The sequence below is a fragment of the Pecten maximus genome, chromosome 14 (genome assembly GCF_902652985.1).
Source record: "Pecten maximus chromosome 14, xPecMax1.1, whole genome shotgun sequence".
Lineage (NCBI taxonomy): Eukaryota > Metazoa > Mollusca > Bivalvia > Pectinida > Pectinidae > Pecten > Pecten maximus.
Window position 1 is genome coordinate 10,910,180 of NC_047028.1, and position 18,962 is coordinate 10,929,141.

General features: G+C 33.3%; 1 protein-coding gene and 1 long non-coding RNA gene across 2 annotated transcripts; both read left to right on the forward strand.

The window, feature by feature from the left end:
• The first annotated feature begins 255 nt into the window (after positions 1-255).
• LOC117341740 lies at positions 256-4,233 on the forward strand. The gene is made up of 5 exons (XM_033903603.1): positions 256-334; positions 552-851; positions 1,100-1,438; positions 1,700-1,987; positions 3,827-4,233. The coding sequence occupies exons 3-5, from the start codon at positions 1,120-1,122 to the stop codon at positions 4,231-4,233; spliced, it is 1,014 nt and encodes a 337-aa protein (XP_033759494.1). The 5' UTR covers positions 256-334; positions 552-851; positions 1,100-1,119.
• A 159-nt stretch (positions 4,234-4,392) lies between these two features.
• On the forward strand, positions 4,393-13,808 carry LOC117342647. The gene is made up of 2 exons (XR_004535879.1): positions 4,393-4,768; positions 10,597-13,808. It is a non-coding gene; the product is annotated as an uncharacterized LOC117342647 (long non-coding RNA).
• The last annotated feature ends 5,154 nt before the right edge of the window (positions 13,809-18,962 follow it).

The following is an 18,962-nucleotide window of genomic DNA, read 5'->3' on the forward strand; positions in this document are numbered from 1 at the left end:
ACAAATTTCAGATAACTAACTTAATTCATTAAGTACAAGATTATTCAATGCTATAGTTTTTGCTTTAACTAACTTGAACATATTATATTACGTTCAATAGCAGTGTTTTTAATGATAATCTTGAACTCAACTGAATATTCTCAAATACAAAGGGATATTTTACTAAAACTGTCTTATATTGGTTTAATATATCTGTCATTTTAATTACAAAACGCGAAACCGCCCGATATATTCATCATAAATTTGTTCCAGATTCCTGTAATTTGTTCTGTATTTATCCTACTGGTGGCTTTCGGAGTTGCTTTACCCTTCATACTTCCTGTCAAAGAAGAAGGTAAAAAGAACCGAAATATATATTTTATATCGGTAATACGGAATTTCCTAAATACAAAAAAAAAAAAAAAAAAAAAATAGATGGAGTATGTAAATCATTTTTGATATCTCATAGTTCACTTTGATTTTGGGCTTTTACATCGATATACCAATCTAAAAGTCAATATCTAAAGATAAATCCTGAAATAAATATTGCCATCCTTTGTTTATCATTACAGTCGCGTGCCGATTCCTTCCGAACGAAATAATTTGTCCTTTCAAACCGGAATATTCCAGGATAGAGATCCTGAGTCCACCAGTCCATTTGGCCAATGGCGGTGGGCGTATTTCCTTTGGTATACAGGACGGCACTGACTTCACCATCCAGGGATTTAACATCCGTGTAAAAAACCAAGAGGTTTCCGTTCGTAAAGAAGTTTCAGTTTGTGAGGAGCAGGGAAAATATCCCGTTAACTTCGTCAGTGGAAGTGCTAACACTACGAAAAAAGATGAAAGCATATTAGCGCTAAAAGTGACAGGTATTATTTTATTATTGAAAACAATTAGGAACAATTGTGAAGGAAGCTATATTCAATAGATACATTGTATATAACCTGTGTTAAAAAGCCTAAATCGTTGAAACCAAAGTATCTAATTAGTAAAACATACTAGTTAATATACAAGCCGATCTTACTGAAATATAGTAACATTAGACGGACATTAGTATATAGCTTATAAAAGAAATTAATATGTCCAATATCAAATTCCTTTTGTTATTTTGTCGTAGATTGGAAGAATGATGTGGAGATGCAAATAACACCATTTACAAATGTATCAGACAACAAAGATTATGTACAAGTTGTCTGTACTGGATATCACCGATGTGGTACAGTTGTGGTAGATCTGGAGCTAAAATTAACCGACTACGGCACCTATTACAAACCCATGAACTGTTCGAGAACCAATGCTGATGGCGAAGTCTTGGACAATTACGGATACGCTTGCACTCTTTTTATGGAAGTAGATATGTTTCAACGGACAGGCAGCCTTAAATGCAAGCCAATGGTGGAGTCTCTAGCAAATGCTACAACCAACTCTCTCCCTCAACAATCCGTGGCTATTTATAGTAAGAAAGCTATTTATATCTACAGTGGTTTATTAGGCCCACCCTTTCGAAATTACAATGTCATTTGCTCCCGACTAAGTTCCACTTTCACAATTTTAATCACATCGATATACATCAATGATATTAAAGGTACTTTATATATAATAGATAACGTTACAACACATAGACATTGTAACAACATTTGTTTTAAATTTCAACAAGAAACGTAGAAGAGAAAATGCAGATGTTTGTGTCAGAAAAGTCTGTATTTTCATATTCCAGATTCAACGGAACCATATTTTCGTTTGAGGAAAGGACAGAATACGACGATAAAGTGGAATGTGAATGTACAAAAGTTGGGAGACATACGTCATCTTCAAACAAAACTCAACGGACTTTACCTCCCAAACGTCGTTGATACAGACGCAAGACCTCAATTTTTTGTCAGCGTAAAAGGGTACGTCGCTACTTGTGAAGTGAAGCTTCGTCCGGTTACCTGTATTGATGACGGACCATGGGAGGTACAGATGCAAAATGGTGACGCTCAACATAAACGAATCCAGGTGAATGGTAAGCATGAAGACGTGTATACACATGTATATTCAAAGTGTTCTTTTTTTTTGCGCTGATCAGTTCTAGTTTCCTTTACCGTTATGACAAGGGAGGTAACGCGTACTGGCATACATCCACAATTATCTTGTGATTCAACACGTATAAGTAGTAATTTTGTTATCATAAACAATCTCGAACAAAGTTAAAGTTTTGATATGTGTCATAAGCAACCCCAACCCTTCCTCCCTTTTTATTGTATTTAATAGAAGATTATTGTCTAGATATAATTGCTACAACTCTATGATATTTCATGTTATTTTGTTTTTACGGCAAGCCAACTTCACATTTATTCAGGGAGCAATGTCGATCTTGTAATTCAGAAAAAATATATCAGATATCTTATATAACATATGAGATATCTTATATTATATATAAGATATCTCAAATGCTACATGTATATAAGATATATCATATACAATATGAGATATCGTATATAGAAATTAAATCAAATTCTATATATATAAGATATCTTAATTAATATATAAGATATCTCATTTAATTTTCTATATAAGATATCTTATATAATATATAAGATATTTCATATAGCTATATAAGATATCTTATATAACAACGATATTTGAACTAAACGACGAAATGAAGTCTCCCCGTCCGGATGTTGGTCGGACACGAGGCTGGACAAACCATGACGATCTTTTAATACATTAAGTGTTGCTTTAGAATCATCTATATAGCCTAGTATATGTTCTGATAAACCGTTGCCATGTAAAAGAAAATGTTACGCCTTTTCAACACATTGTTCAATGTCATCGAATAATCTATCCTTCTCCGCCATAGTGCCATTCCACATGCTCTGTTCAAGGGAGAACTTATTTTCTTGTTTTATTGCCAAGAAATCTTGTTCCTATATCAGATATCCTATATAGCAACGAAATTTAAATTATGTAAGATACGAGATCTTTGATTATATAAGATATCTTATATAGCTATATGAAATATCTTATATATTATATAAGATATCTTATATAGAAAATTAAATGAGATATCTTATATGCGATATAAGATATCTTATATAATATATAAGATATCTTATATGATTATATAAGATATCTCATTTAATTTCTATATGGGATATCTTATATATTATATAAGATATCTCATATGCTATATGAGATATCTTATATATATAAGATATCTCATATGCTATATAAGATATCTTATATATAATTATATAAGATATATCATATAATTCGATAAAATACAGAATCGACATTGCTCCTTGAATAAATGTTAAGTTGGTTGCCATAGAACTTATTGAGGTACAAGTTGATCCCCCATCCTTTATAAAATCTTGTATAGATAGGTTCTAATGACTTTATTTCATCTTATATAACAAAAATCTGTGAAAAAAGTGAGTACAATAAGTATAATGATGTGTTTTATACCATTATTTATTCTTCTAATGTTTCACTTTCAATCTATGGTTATCTGTTGTTTCTTATCTTTATACGAACATATCATGTTTTGATGTAGCGCTAAATGCATACTTTCTAGATTTAATCAAACTTAATTAACCTTCAATCATAATAATTGATAATGAAGTCATGTCAAAACAGTTATGTTAGATCCACCAAAGCACAGCATCAAATACAAAAAAAAGACAAAAGATCACCGTGACACCTCGTTAGACTATTGTAATGATGGGGTATTAATGCTGAGCCACAGAATGTTATCCGCTAGGAAATAGTGGTATCTTTCAACGAGAGAGTAAAGGGGCAATCACTTTGTATGCAGCCAAAGATTTAGGTAATTGGTATATAAAGTGTTTTTGTTTTCTAGGATTGCCAATATTTACAGCCTGCCCAGGCCAAAGAACTGTTATCGTTGGCGAACAACTGCACCTGAAGTTTCATTCTTGCATAGCCGATGGATTCAATACATACTCCATAGATACGTATGGAAGAGCACAAAGAAGCGGATTCATAAAGCAAAATGAAGCTATAGAGTTTTCTGGTCAGCGATCAGAGTTTCGTGGTAGTTTGGCACTGAATGAATTATCGGTGACGTTTCAAATGTGGAAGATCACGTGTGCTGACCACAAGAAGTACTTTAATTTGACTTTAGGAACAACAGATGAAGCCACTTCGGAACAGTTTCTTTCTCTTGCAGACGTTATAGGTAAACATTATAAACATGTAACAAATGTGTTTAAGTCTGTATCATGCGCATGTATGAATTTGTTTTGAATTAATTACTCTGCCCTAGTTTGTATTAAGCATGGTTTTGCTACAGACATTGTTATAATTCATGTCATTTATCACTATTATACCACGTGCTTTAAAAGTGAAATATAGATATCATTTAGGGAATAACACAAATTCAGCTGGATGGTATTTGAACAAATACAAATGTCTTTGAATGCCTTCATAAAACACACGATTTCCATTTATGTTTTTTCTTAATTGAATTCAGGCCATTACGGGACTTTTTCAACTGGAGGTGATTTCAGGGAAAACTTCCCAGCTGTTGTTAACCTGCGGATCCACTTGGGCTGTAGACCACAAAAACTGGAGCTCAACGTTAACGGATCATACCTGGCGGATGCGTACAACATAACGGAAGACAGCAGCACCGGAGAGAAAATGTTCAGTAAATCGTTTTCTTTCCCCAAAGTATCAATGCTCGATAACGGTACCACTGTCACCCTGTACAGTAGCTTCATTGATGACCAAGGATTCCCAAGGAACATAAGCATTGAACAAGTTATCCTCGTCGTTCCAGGTAGTTATGTTTGTTTGTTTTTTTTATTTTTTTTATTTTTAAAGCATTTTCATCAACAACATATGATGTACATAATAAAATAATTCATTCAAATTCCCTTCCGTTCATCATCATCATCATCCAGCAAACACATCATCATCATCATCATCATCATCATCATCATTATCATGTCATCTGGGCACATCATCATCATCCAAAAACACATCATCATCATTATCCAAATACATCATCATCATCATCATCATCATCCAGCAAACACATCATCATCATCATCATCATCATGTCATCCGGACACATAATCATTATCCAAAAAACACATCATCATCATTATCCAAATACAACATTATCATCATCATCATCCAGCAAACACATCATCATCATCATCATCATGTCATCCGGACACATCATCATTATCCAAAAAACACATCATCATCAATATCCAAATACATCATCATCATCCAAAAAACACAACATCATCATTATCCAAACACTTCATCATAATCATCATCATTGTCCAAACACATCATCATCGTATTTCATCCAAATACAAACATTATCATCATCATCATCAAAACACATGCATCATCATCATATTTCATCCAAACACATCATCATCATCATCATCCAAATACATCGATCTTAATCTCATTCATATGTTGCTTTTTTTATGAGAGAGAGAGAGAGAGAGAGAGAGAGAGAGGCGGGACTTATAATGTAATGAAATTGAATTGAGTGTAAAAGCTGGATATAAGATATATACTAAATAAGACTATGGCCTAGTAACAATAAATGACAGAGTATTAAAAATGCTATAATTTGACATATCATAATACTTATTTTAAAAATGAAGAGTCCTGGGACAGACTGTCAGGGTAAAAAAAAAAAAAGGGGGGGGGGGGGGAAACCCCCCCAAAAAACCCACATAAATCAATAGAACTAAACATATATATCGATAAAACAGAAAATAAGCACTTTTTAAGCTTTTTGAGGTCTTAAATAGATAATATGTTTTTCCATTTATTCCAATCCAGATCAAACTTTTCAAGAAAACAAACTCCCATTGATGTTGCTATATATTTTTTTCAGATTGTGGTGGTCCTTAATTACATTTATTAATGCATGTACATTTAAAGAGCTACTGGAACATCTAGTTTTATATATGTAATGCTTAATAACCATGGTAATTTCATTATCAATACTGTTATACTTTCCAGGTGACAAAAATCCAAAAATAAATGATTCTTTATTGTAAGTGAACGGGATAACTAGTGCATCGAGAAGTGATTCAAAACTTTGCAAAAAGAACTGAACTTTTTCACATTCCCAAAAAATATGAATTATTGTTTCAGGGTAAAATTTACAAAAAGTACACAACGGACTTGTAACAATGTTTGCTTTAAAAAGAACTGAATTTAGAGTTAAAATATTGTGCAAGATTCTAAATTGAAACCACTGAAGTTTTGAGTTATTTGTTACTTTAAAAGGTATGGAAAAGATATTTGCCCATGTTGAATCTGTAAAATCAAACACTTCATTCCACTTTTTTTTCCTGTAGCAATTTCTGTATTTTTTGAAAGACTTTTATATATAATTTTATTGTCCTGTTGTGATTTGAGAAATAAATATATATTATGTGGAATATATGGTAATATCAGGTCTTTATCTATGATCTCCTGTAAATGGAAGTTTTTACGGATAGAATTAATAACACCCTGATATTTAAGAAAGTTTGTTCGTATATTATATTTCTGAGTAAATTCATTGAATGTATGAAAAGAAAGAGTATTCGAATCTTTTAACACATCATTAACTACTTGGACACCCTTACTAAACCAGTCTTTATAGAAAACAGAGTGTCCACCAATACTAATATGTGGATTATGCCATAGTGGACTTTTTAGAAAAGAGAGTTGTTGATGTTTCGTATTAGTTTCTGATGTCAATAATCTTTCCCAAGCTTTGAAAACATCGGCCCAGAATTCATTTTTACATTGTTTTTGACATAACCGTAAATAATCAATCCCAAAATTTATGCAATAGTTCCAGTTAAACAGATTGTTGAATAAAACCTGCCATTTTCTTATACATGTATTATGGAGTAATCTTTTTAACCATCCTAGTTTAAGGGAATCAACAAAGGCATAGATGGTTAAATAGAGAAATTAGGAGGGATTTAATAATGTGTATTTTACCTATAGGGGTCAATATCCTTCTATTCCAAATTTTAATTATGGATTTTAGTTTAATAAGTTTTTTATCAAAATTAAGTCTAGGTATTTCATGTAGGTTGACACTAAAATCTATTCCTAACAGTGTAAATTTCTCCCTCCCCCATTGTAGGTTTAGATCAGGCAGATATGTTTCATTACTATATTTTTTACTCCCAATCCAGATTACTTGTGTTTTATGTGTATTGATCATGAGCCCAGATATTTGTGCAAAATCGTTTAATTCTTTAATAGATTCTAGCAAGGAGCTCTCAGATCCATCAAGAATAAGGGATGTATCGTCTGCATACTGAGATAGAAGTATCGGAATGTTATCAACGCTTATACCTAATATCTTTTTGTTATTTTTTATTCTAATCGCTAGTATTTCTACGCAAAGTATGAAGATATACGGTGTAATTGGGTCCCCTTGTCTACAACCGCGTTTAATATTAAAAAAATCTGATAAATTACCACCCTGATTAATAGTTGAGGAAACCCGAGCATGAAAAGTTTGAACCCATTGCCTAATACCCTCCCCAAAACCAAAAAATTTAAGAGTTTTGTCAATATATTCCCATGAGACTGAATCAAAAGCTTTTTGAAAATCAACCATAAGAAGCATACCTGGAACATCATTTACCTCTGCAAACTGCATAATGTCATAAATTAATCTAGTGTTTTCTCCAATATAACGCCCGGCCAAAAATCCTGATTGATCATTACTAATAAGCTTACCCAATACAGACTTAACTCTATTAGCTATAACACCTGAAGCAATCTTATAAACAATATTTAAAAGAGAAATAGGTCGCCAATTTTTTAGAAAATTTCTAGGTTTTTCCCCTTTTGGTATACATGTAATGATTCCCTGCCTTTGAGTAATGGAAAGTTCCCCTTTTTGATAACCAAAATTTAAAGATCGAACAATAAAAATACCTAATTGCTTCCAGAAACACTTAAAAAATTCAGATGTAAAGCCATCTGACCCCGGGCTCTTGTTATTTTTCATTTTACTCAATGTTTCCCTGCTTCTTCTAAAGTAATGAGACCCTCTAATTTCTCTGACTCTTCATTAGATAATTTAGGAACATTACAATTATGTACAAAATCATTTATATCAATATCACTTATACAATCTTGAGCATCATATAAGTGTTCATAAAATTTCTTAATTTCATCTAAAATCTCAAACTGATCTGTTATTATTTCGTTATTCTCTTTTTGAATTTTGGGTATAATTTTTGATGTATAATTCCTGTTTTCTAAACTCAAAAAATATCTGGTTGGTTTCTCACCTTCTTCCACCCATTTGGCTCTTGATCTAATAATGCTACCCCTCATTTTCTGCAGTCGAATTTCTTCTAGTTCTTTCTTTTTTCCTAGCAATTCATCTAATTCAGTCCCTTCTTCTTCTAGTTCTTGGATAGTCTGTTTCAAATTTTCCTCCCTAATATTTTGCTGTTTTTTCAAATGACAAGAAAAAGAAATTGTCTTTCCCCTGATTTCCATTAGTAGTACATCTAGAAATAATTGATCATCAATTGAAAATTGCAAATCAAAATCTGATACTGCAGAGATAGAATTTAAATTGTAAACAGGCAAACAGTATTTGGTTTTCACTTCATCAATACAAGTCTTAACCATGTTTAGATAGTCTAAATTATGTAAAAGATAATTATTCATTTTCCATAAACCCTTTCCCTTCTTAAAAGTGTTAAATTTTATATCAATTTTCGGAAATGAGTGGTCTGACCTATAACCGGAATCTATTAAAGAATTTTCTACACTAGGTAACAATTCTTCTGAAACAAGAAAGAAATCTAACCTGGCTTGTTTTAGTGGGTTACTTTTTCTCCATGTATAACGTTTTGTGTGCTCATGATGTTCACGGAATATGTCAACAAGACTATAGTTTTCAATGATTTCTAATAACCTTTCCCGAGCTTTAGGGTTATTTATATTTTTATAACTGTCATAATCTATAGCAGGATTCAAAACCAGATTAAAGTCACCACATATCATGTTATGTTTGTTTTGTTATGGAATGTTTTCTTATAAATGAAAAGTATTAAAAAAAACTTCATATATCATAGGTTATGCTTCTTAGTAGTCGATTAAACAAAACACTAAGGAATACATCATGTATTTGTGAGATTGCCATATCATTTGATTATGGAAATTAAAAACGTAACAATCATTACCTAGTCACAATAGCATACCATTCTGCATATACAAAAAGAAGACGGAAAAGCTAGTAAAAAAAAGAGAGCAAATAGCCTCAGAAATACTTGTTCCTTTTTCCTGCTTCCGGCATAAAGTGTGGGGTCATCTCAAAACGTTCTTGGGTAACTACAACCATACGTTATAAGTATAGATAAAGCCATGCATTCATCGCAGTGTAAAGTATCGCCAAAATATAGCGTTTTGTTCTGGCGAGCAAAGGGACTGGTTGGTACGATCATAATCACCAAACTGTTATCACGTGTCAATCATGTGGATTGTGCTATAATAAGGTTTGCTGGACCTGATCCGTGTATAAGTCTTAATCAATGCAATTGATATTCAAAGTTTTATAATCAGAGTAGTTATACCTGTGCATTTCTGATCATGCATTTGGTTATGGTGTCTTTTTTTTTTTTTTTTTTTTACTTTCAATGTAGAATAATTTATCAACTACATTTGCCTTGAAAATAAACCAGCCATACAAATTAAAAGCAAATGCAACAATACAGTATTTTCCCATACAGAACGCATACGCTATGCTTGTCACGAAAATTGATTTATTATATTTTTAAACCTTTAAGTTATATTATTTATTTATTTATCTATCTATCTATTTATTCAATTACGTTTACCATCTGTACACCACCCAAGATGTTTCCTAATTAATCATAATAGGCACTCGGCGAATTAAGTATCGGCCGAGGGGATCGTTTTTACAACATTACGATATTTTGTTTTTGTTTATACCTACTATATTTGTGTAACTGTTCTATGCTCTATGTCTATATGTGCTCGTATGTAATTTACCTGTGTCTTGATAAAGGGGCAGATTGCCTCAAAAATTTGACAATTTACTTTTCTGTACTGTTGTTATTACTACTTGACATATATATATATATATACGCTGCAATGCTGGTGAGAACTCGAACGTCCAACATTGTCATCAGAAACCCTCTTGAAATACACCAGTCTCGAGCATAAGCCATAAGAACCTTAAGGGTAAAAGGGAAATAAAATTCAAACCGGGGCGGTTTGAATTATATCGGTTTAATTTCCATATCCTTGTTACGGGCGCATATTTATAGATATTCTCACATTCGACATTCGTTTGCATCTACATATGTTAATAATTTGCACATGTATCCATAACCATACACATGACTTACTTCCCTTGGTATAGCCTCTGGCCGTCATTGAAGTTGCACACAAAGAATATTTTGAGATGACCACGAACATCAGTCGATCGGTTGAACTGTTTAATACTTGGGGTTTGATATGCGCCGTTTATAAAACAGAGACATATGAACCACACACTTTAGCAATAAACATTAAACATTTTGCCATATATCATTCACATGAGCTAAAATGAACGCATTTACTTTTTTCTTTCCACAGAAACTTTTTGTCAAGAAAAGCCTTACGGTTGTAATTACCGTCATCCATACAACGCAAACATGATGGTAGCCTGTGGCGAAGGAATTATTGCTGCTTTTCGCAAATGTCAAACTGGACTCGTGTTCTCCAAGTCGAGTTGTGTTGGACAGTGTTGCCCGGAGGGTTCAACAACCAACTGTCAACGCCCATAACACAAGAGTCAGCTATCGGAAACTATTATACATCTTTCATCAATCATGTTCTACTATAACCTTTGGCAAAACTTTCGTAAAAATGAACATATTATCAAAAATCATCACTCGTTTGTCCAAATGCCTGTCTCAGCTGTCGTACAAAATGACTCAAGAATCTAAACGTCAACTATTGTAGCTCATCAGTTAATTAGTATAAATCTTGGTTCATGCATCATAAACTGTGACTCAGCTGTCAAAATCAAACCACATTTTAGCAGATTATTAATCAACCATTATGAAACGTGAACAGCAATTATACTCAAGATTTGTCTTTCGCTGATTTGTCTTTCGCAATTCGTAACTTAATTACTCTCAATTATATCTGAACTATCGAAAAGCTTGTCTCAATCATCAATAACCATAAAGCCGGTCCCGTAAGCGTAACATTAAACACACCCTAAACTATATTTTCCCTTAAGGGTCCATCGACAGTTAATTTGGAGAACTTTTTTTTTATCATTTATTTATTTTCCTTGAACAGTCATGCCCTTTTGAGACAGGGTCTCTTTGTAGTAGGGTTTTTGCCTAATGACAAAGTTACAGCAGTACTGAGAACAGCCCGTTTCTCAGATTCCAGAAAAAAAACTAACATGGGTAGGAAGCGTCTTAACACGATCAATCATGATGTTGCGTGATTGCGCTGTATCCGACTGAGCTTTCGTAGTCTTTTTATTTCTTCTTGTTTTTTGTTTTTTGTTTTTGGTTTGTTTTGTTTGTTTTTTATATTTTCTAAATGTAAAACAGTAATACATGTATATTTAAACTTGGTTTACGTAATGTATTTTGTAATTACGCCCTTCGCACATCTTCACAATGTACGATACCATTTTAGTTTAATCCATGGTATGGAAATAAGCATGGACTATGATTATGTTTATTGTAATTAAAAAAAGTATTGTTTGTTCTGTAAAGTATGACATGCACAAATGTTCATGATCACGGAACGATGTTAGGTCACAGTACAAAGTATACCTGGATTATCCATTTGGTAGATAATTACACTCTTTCTTCTTTGTTGAATGTTGGGTAAATCAAATTTACTTATAACACTTGATTAATACATACTGGATTGAATTGGCTTTTGACAGTTTTGATACTTGTTATTAATATGTTGGGGTTTTTTTGTTTTTGTTTTTTGTTTTTGTTTTTGTTTTTGTTTTTTGTTTTTTGTTTTTATGATATAACCATCAATATAAAGTACCTGCTTTCAATTTAATTAACAAATTATCATATTATTTCCAAGAGTTGGTGTAACCCTACTCCAAAAAAATATATCTATTTGCTGAAATTGGCCTTTGATCCTCATTAGTGGATGGTAAGTGCGTAATGCATATGGACTGTGTGGCCTGTATGTTGAGGGATCAATTCAATATCACCAAATATGTATGTCCAATAGTATATTTATATGAATATCAATATTGCATTGCTTTGTATTATTCACTGATAACATAATAATCGAGTAATTAAAATTAAGTACCATTAGCCAAATGTTTACGCTCTTAAACAACATTGAATTAGTCTAACAACCTCAAGGAGTTACTGCCCCTTAAATTAATTTGTCATATCAATGTGTACATATACTTTATATTTGTCTATATTTCTTACCACCAGTTGTTACCCAGAAGAAGACTTAGATAGGATATGTCTGATGTCTAATCCTATTGACTTTCTTTCTATGTCAATAAAATGTGTTGAAATTGAAATTGAAATGTTAGGTCACATGAATCTCACCAGATATGTAACGTAATATAACAAGTATTGAACATATGCGTTTTAGCCTAGTCCACAGCAAATGTGTTTTATATTGTACTTAGCGTTTGGGTAGCTGTAATAGATAAAACGTGAGATTACTTACTTCAGATCTTTTATTGACATGGAGTTTTTAATACCATGTGTTTTCGATCAGTATGTATAGATACTTCAAAATAGGTAAATCATTTGTTATTTCTACCAAAGTATCATTCAACTCCAAAGGCAGGAAACAATCATTACAACTTTTGAAAAACGTTCAGTATTTATCACGCGTTGCATAACCTCTTAATGTATTTTGATTTGTTGACATTGTGAACTTTGACCGGGACTATTTTTTAATCTCGTGGCTCAATGCGTTTCGCTTGAAGGCCGCTTCATGAGGTACCGGAAATGATAACACACGAGAGATTATTACTTTTGCATAATGATTAGAAGTAATTATCTGATATACCTATTCTTATATCCTTACTGATATTGTGAAAAAGAAAACTGGTTAATTCGTCTACAAAATAGCCTTTTTTTCGTGGTAGAAACAGGTCACGCAGCCTCGTGGTTGTTGCATGTTTCACTGTCGTTAGTTATTTTTTTTATAAACCAGCAAAAACAGTCGCTAATTTTTTTTTTTTTTTTTTTTTATATATATATTTTAGAAAAAATACCTTACGCAAGTGAATCAAATAATATATACCACGACCGCTCGTTGTGCTACCACTATGTATGATAAATGTGGGAAAGTGAGCACAACGGTATTAAATCATATATTTGATGTATCATGTTCTGATTTATATTGAAAAAATACCTTTCAAAATGTATCTGTTTTTAAACTATACTGTTAACACTCATTAAAATACTTAGCTTCAAAATATACAGATTTAAAACCTAAATTTCGCGTTTTCTATAACCAATATTGTATATCAACATTTTTTTTATCCTATTCAGAAAACGTAGTCCAGGATTCGCATGATGGTTAAAGCTGCGCCCAATTCTTTTGCTCATTAGTGTATTCAAGTAGATTAAACAATGTTGTATTTGTTACAACTTGTAATTTTCGATGCCGTCACACTTTTTTTTAGATTTCACGCTCTGTCTGCACTACCTGACTTTATTTATGTTTTTCGGTGTTTTTGTTAATTTTGCATGTTTAGAATGGTTATGTAATAGTGTGTTAACTATTCTATTACCTAGTTTTGATGTATCACTTTCTGTCAATAAACAAAGTTTCTTTGTTTTGTTCTTACTGTTGTTCTTTCAATCTTACAATTATGCTACCGACGCCAAATCTTCCTATCCACGTTTAAGTTGCGGTTACGTAAACACATGTATTTGAAGTTTTTACAAAAAAAAAAAAAAACAAAAACAAACAAAAAACATACAAGTGAGTAGCACTATAAAGATAACAATCTGGTAATAAAATACGGTTTGTGGCATATAGTTTAACTATAAATCTGCACCGTACAGCTGATTCGCCCATCTTTGAAACCAGCATAGTGTATGGTCGCGTTTCTGTGTGACTCTAGAACCGGACTTACTGTTGTTAGAAAATCCTACTAGGAGTTTTGCAAAGGAAACAGTCGAAAATACTCAATTAGCATTGCTCATCGAGTCGGGTAGCAATATCCCCCAACGATGTCACCCATGGCCTTAAGCTATATACAAAAATGATAATATGGTCAGCCGTTATTTCGAATATATGTTACTTAAGTGGAAATATTTACTAAATACGTATTATTCCTGGTGGCAACTTCTAACCCGCCACAAGACAAGGACCGCAGATGAAAAGTGTATGCTTTAAAACCTAAAATTCGATCTCCCTATTGGACACCGTCATCAGAAATAACCTTCATAATACATTTCAAAGTTTAAATTGACTTTCAAATCAACATATTCGTGGAATATATCACTGATCATAAACGTAGACTTTCAACTGTCAAGTTTGTAAGAAATTCTTGCTCATAGCCACAGGAAAATTACTGCATGTAATCAAAATATCAGACTAGCAGGGAAATCCCTACTGTGATTTCTCCAGATTATATCTATCAATAAGTAGCAATATTAAGATAGCCAAAGAAGGCAACATCACAATCACAAATGCAACGAAGTGTCCAACAATGTAACCACTGAATTGTTTTTATTGAAGGAAAAAAAACTCTCTCATCAAGATTGAAATGGGAAGACCTTGCTCTAAAAATATGTAGAAAAGGAAATCATGAGATCTTAAAGATGTACTTGATCCCCAAAAACAATGCAGTATCTGAGGCCTTTCTGCTAGCTGAACACTAAGCAAGCTCAGTTCATCTAAAGTATACGCAATTCAAATTACCGATTGGCCGTGAAACCTAAGCTTAGCTGTTTGAATTCGTACATAGGACTTGTAAGCACTAGATTCCCATCTCTCGAATTGTTCGATTCCATTCTCTGTCATCCTATACTACATGCATTTATTCTTACTGCCCCGATCCAATAGCTATAATATTTCAAATGACCTATTTTAAAGGCAGTGAAAATCAGTCCAAAATTGAATCAAACTTGCCTACTTGCACTCAAACTGACAAGAAATGCACCCCACGCGCAGGTCGAACTAACAAGTTATTCTTGACTCGTTTGACGGGACAGAGTGATGCACCAGATGGATGTCCAAAATAACCCTTTTACCTACTTGATTCGTCTTATAATGGGGAAGTGCTACCTACAGTAACGGATTATTGTACGAGATCCTGACATTATCTCGTTTTAAAACATACAAACTTGTGCTTGTGCTTGTCTCTACTAATCCCCATATGCGGGGAAACTCAAAAGAGGTCAGGAAAACATGTGGAAAAGTTTGGTCTCATACAAAGTCAAAACAAATACAGAGAGGAAGTTTTGCATGGATAATTGGCGTGATTGGTAATTTTATTCTTATTTAAACGTAACATGCCCCGCAACATTTGCCTGAGATGATCTTTGTGCCTGGTCTCTGATTTCCTGAAGTGGTTAGTTGTCTTAATCTTGTTAAAAGACGACGTAAAATGGCGTCAGCAATTTGTTTGTTTTTTGTTTTGTTTTTTGTTCCAGCCACACTGAATGTTGTTGGTCAAGATATCGAATACAAGTGTGCGAGACAAATTCATTACTTTTTAAATTTTGATAACTTTTTATTGATGCCAACCACTAAAGCACGGTGGTCTATGTTGAAGATTACCTTGCACTTACACACCAAAGTAACCCAACTGTGAATTCAGAACTAAATGCACCAACTCAAGATAAGTGATGCCATGAAGGACAACAGTACAAACATCCAATGTCCCTGGAAGCAAACACACCATCCTGGCTGACTACCCAAAGCACTATCAATTTAAAAAGTTTATCTAATGTTTACATCAATCTGATTTCTTCATTACTCCATTTAATTAACCTTTTAAAAAATCTAGGAAGACTAGTCAAACATGAACATCCTCCCTCAAATTACGAGTAAGCGCACATGATAACGTTGGTTTACTATACCCGAAACGGAGTCATACAAAACCTATTAAAAGCTCAACAGCAAAAACAAAGCAAAATTCCTTTAAAAATACTTCAATCTCTTTTACCGTTGCTTTCTTACTACTGTACAAAGCCAAAAGCGTTTCTATGAATTTGCCTATGACTATTCTAGTTCTAGACAAGTCTGTTGTGATGCCCCTTCTTACACGACTTTACAAGTGAACTCACATTACCGAGACGGCCGGAAAAACAATTACTGTAACAAATCGCGATTGTCGCTCCCAGAATCAAAGTACGGACAATTACAACGTGAGGTGGAATCGATCCCGAGAAAACTCCCGGGCGGCGGAAGATTGAGAAAGGTGATATGTTTCGGCGTCCCACTCCATGAAGTTCTTAACCTTCCAATGTTGAATACACCAGAAAAAAACACTTAGTGATGCACCGAACTCTCTTATGGCTGATAAACTGGGGCAAAATCTCGATTACGATGGAGCCAAATCGCTACACAGATAACCCCCTTGACATAAATTATGCATTGTTTCACAGTACCAAAAATGGTCAAGTTAATTCAAATAATCACAAATACCAACTTGCTACGTGTTTCAAATGGCTTTTCAAGCCACATACTCCCAAAGAAATGTTCAGACTTAATACATACCTAAAGATTATCACGAATCAAAAACTAGAGGAAAATGTGTATTTTTGAAAGTAAGCGAGAAAGTCCTAACAATAATAGCTGGCTCCAACAGACCAAGTTTCTATGCGAAATAGTCCAATAATGCAACGGTCGGGGTTATCAGTCTATACAAAATGGCGAAACGCCGAATGCGTAAGCCTGCCAAAACACAGACAGATTCTGCCAAAAAAAACGTAAAAGGGACTGAAATCGGCAAAACCCGAGTATCTCCTTAGGAAAGGAAATGATTCGTTGACATTTAGCGAGAGAAGAGAAGGGGATAGGTTTGAATTCCGATTTCGCCGGACGTCTATTGGATTGTTAATTCGCTTTTGAACATAGTCAACCTTTTTTTTGTATGCATATTGCTACATTTTAGAATTGAGTATTTAGATGTACAGTGTAAGCTTGTTTATTTATTCACTTATTACGCGAATATTCTGTTAATTTGTTTGAATTAAAGCATTATTAGGCAACAGTCACGTGTTTCCGATATGTAAACAACGGCAATGTGTGAAGTTAATGTGCAGCGCACGTTGTTAAAGCCTCGTTCTCGACTTCGTTGCGAATCTCGTGATAAAAATAAATGCGGCGAGTTATTTGTATACAAGCGGCTCAAGGACTCCCCCGGTCAAGCGTCCAGGCCAGTGGTCATTGCAATGTTAGGAGAGCTTGAATGAGCATCTTGGATTACCATTAATGCATGTGTGCAACTAGAATTTAAAGTTATTCGGGCAGTATGTGGCTTTAACTCACATTCATAAAACACGGGATCATGAGGTTTACAACCAAACATCTCTCTATACCCTGGGAGCGGGAGTTCGAAAGACATTATCACTATCAAAGATATCTAGAAATACTGATAATTAGCAAATTAATTGAAATACCAACAACATAAAATGATACCATACAATGTAATGACACCTTAACTGTATCTAAGTAAATACCAAGGTGTACGCAAACGTTTTCTTCCAGACCTGACATTGCAAAAAAAAAAAAAAAAAAAAAACAGCAACAAACAAACAAAGAAGATGAAAAAAACAAGCAAAAAAGACAACAATAACACAAAAAATCAAACCATGATTGTTTTTATAATGTCCCCATTACAGCCCAGCGATGGTCTTGTGATCCTTTGGATTTCTCAAGAACAGATTTACGTCTTAGTTTTTAATTAACATTCTGTTTGGTGACTAGTTTTCATCTTCACTTTCTACACTTATGTTCTTTCAACAATTAGATAAATGATTCTGTCATTTTGGTATTTGGTTGGAGAGCATACAAAACGTATGTTTATATTTTCCCTCCTACGTCACGTGCCAGGTGCCCTTTATCCTACACTTAAGTCATACATATGTGAATTACTCTTATCTACATATAACGCCACCGAAAATCAATTATCTTGTTGTGTAATACTGATTTGCCTCCACATATCTTCCGGGTCTGCAATATAGGAGGACAAAAGGTAAGATTCACTATTTCAATTTTGATACAATTTTTAAAGTGTTACTTTCCGAATACATGATTATCCCTGATAGAGTATTACTTACTTTTTGTGAGAGAATGTTATATATCGCGGTCATGTTAACGATATTGTGTGACGTCCTGGTAGTGGTGTTGACAAAATAGCTTGTCCTTGGTAGTTTTAATGTAAGAAACGAAGAAATGAATGATCGATACATCTTTTGTTTAGATTTCAACAGAACTTGATTTAGGACGAGTAGAATAAACTGCATATTTGTTTTTAATTATATAATCAAATAGAGTGTATCAGTCTAGTAATATACAGTAAGAAAATTCCTTCAGTTTAAAAGATATTGACAACTTAAAAGTTTGTCATCGCCTATGTAACAGGGTAATTATCCAAGAGATTTGGAGCATACTAGTAAGTTTCGTCCTAAAGGCGACAGTTTAAAAGCAATTGTCAAAAAAAGATATATATACAACATACAAATATCATTTATTTGTGAAAAATGTCTTTGTTCGTCATGCTAACACCCGTGTCTGTATGTACATGTATCTACATATATGCAGGAGTGTGCGTTAGCATTATCATTTATATATACAATGTGATTTCATGATTCTCAACAACATTTATAATTTTTCAATTACAGGCCAGCGGTTGTCTTATAATCCTTTGGATTTCTCAAGAACAGTTATGCGTATTGTTAATATATCACATTCAATTTGGCAACTTTTCTACAATTTACATTCTATTAACCACTGCTTTAATGATTCTCTCA

Excerpts from the sequence above, each read along its gene's own strand:
- LOC117341740 (XM_033903603.1), top strand. The coding sequence starts at position 1,120 with ATGCAAATAACACCATTTACAAATGTATCAGACAACAAAGATTATGTA. Across the intron at positions 1,439-1,699 it reads ACAATCCGTGGCTATTTATA|ATTCAACGGAACCATATTTT; the intron begins GTAAGAAAGCTA and ends TTCATATTCCAG. Across the intron at positions 1,988-3,826 it reads TAAACGAATCCAGGTGAATG|GATTGCCAATATTTACAGCC; the intron begins GTAAGCATGAAG and ends TTTGTTTTCTAG.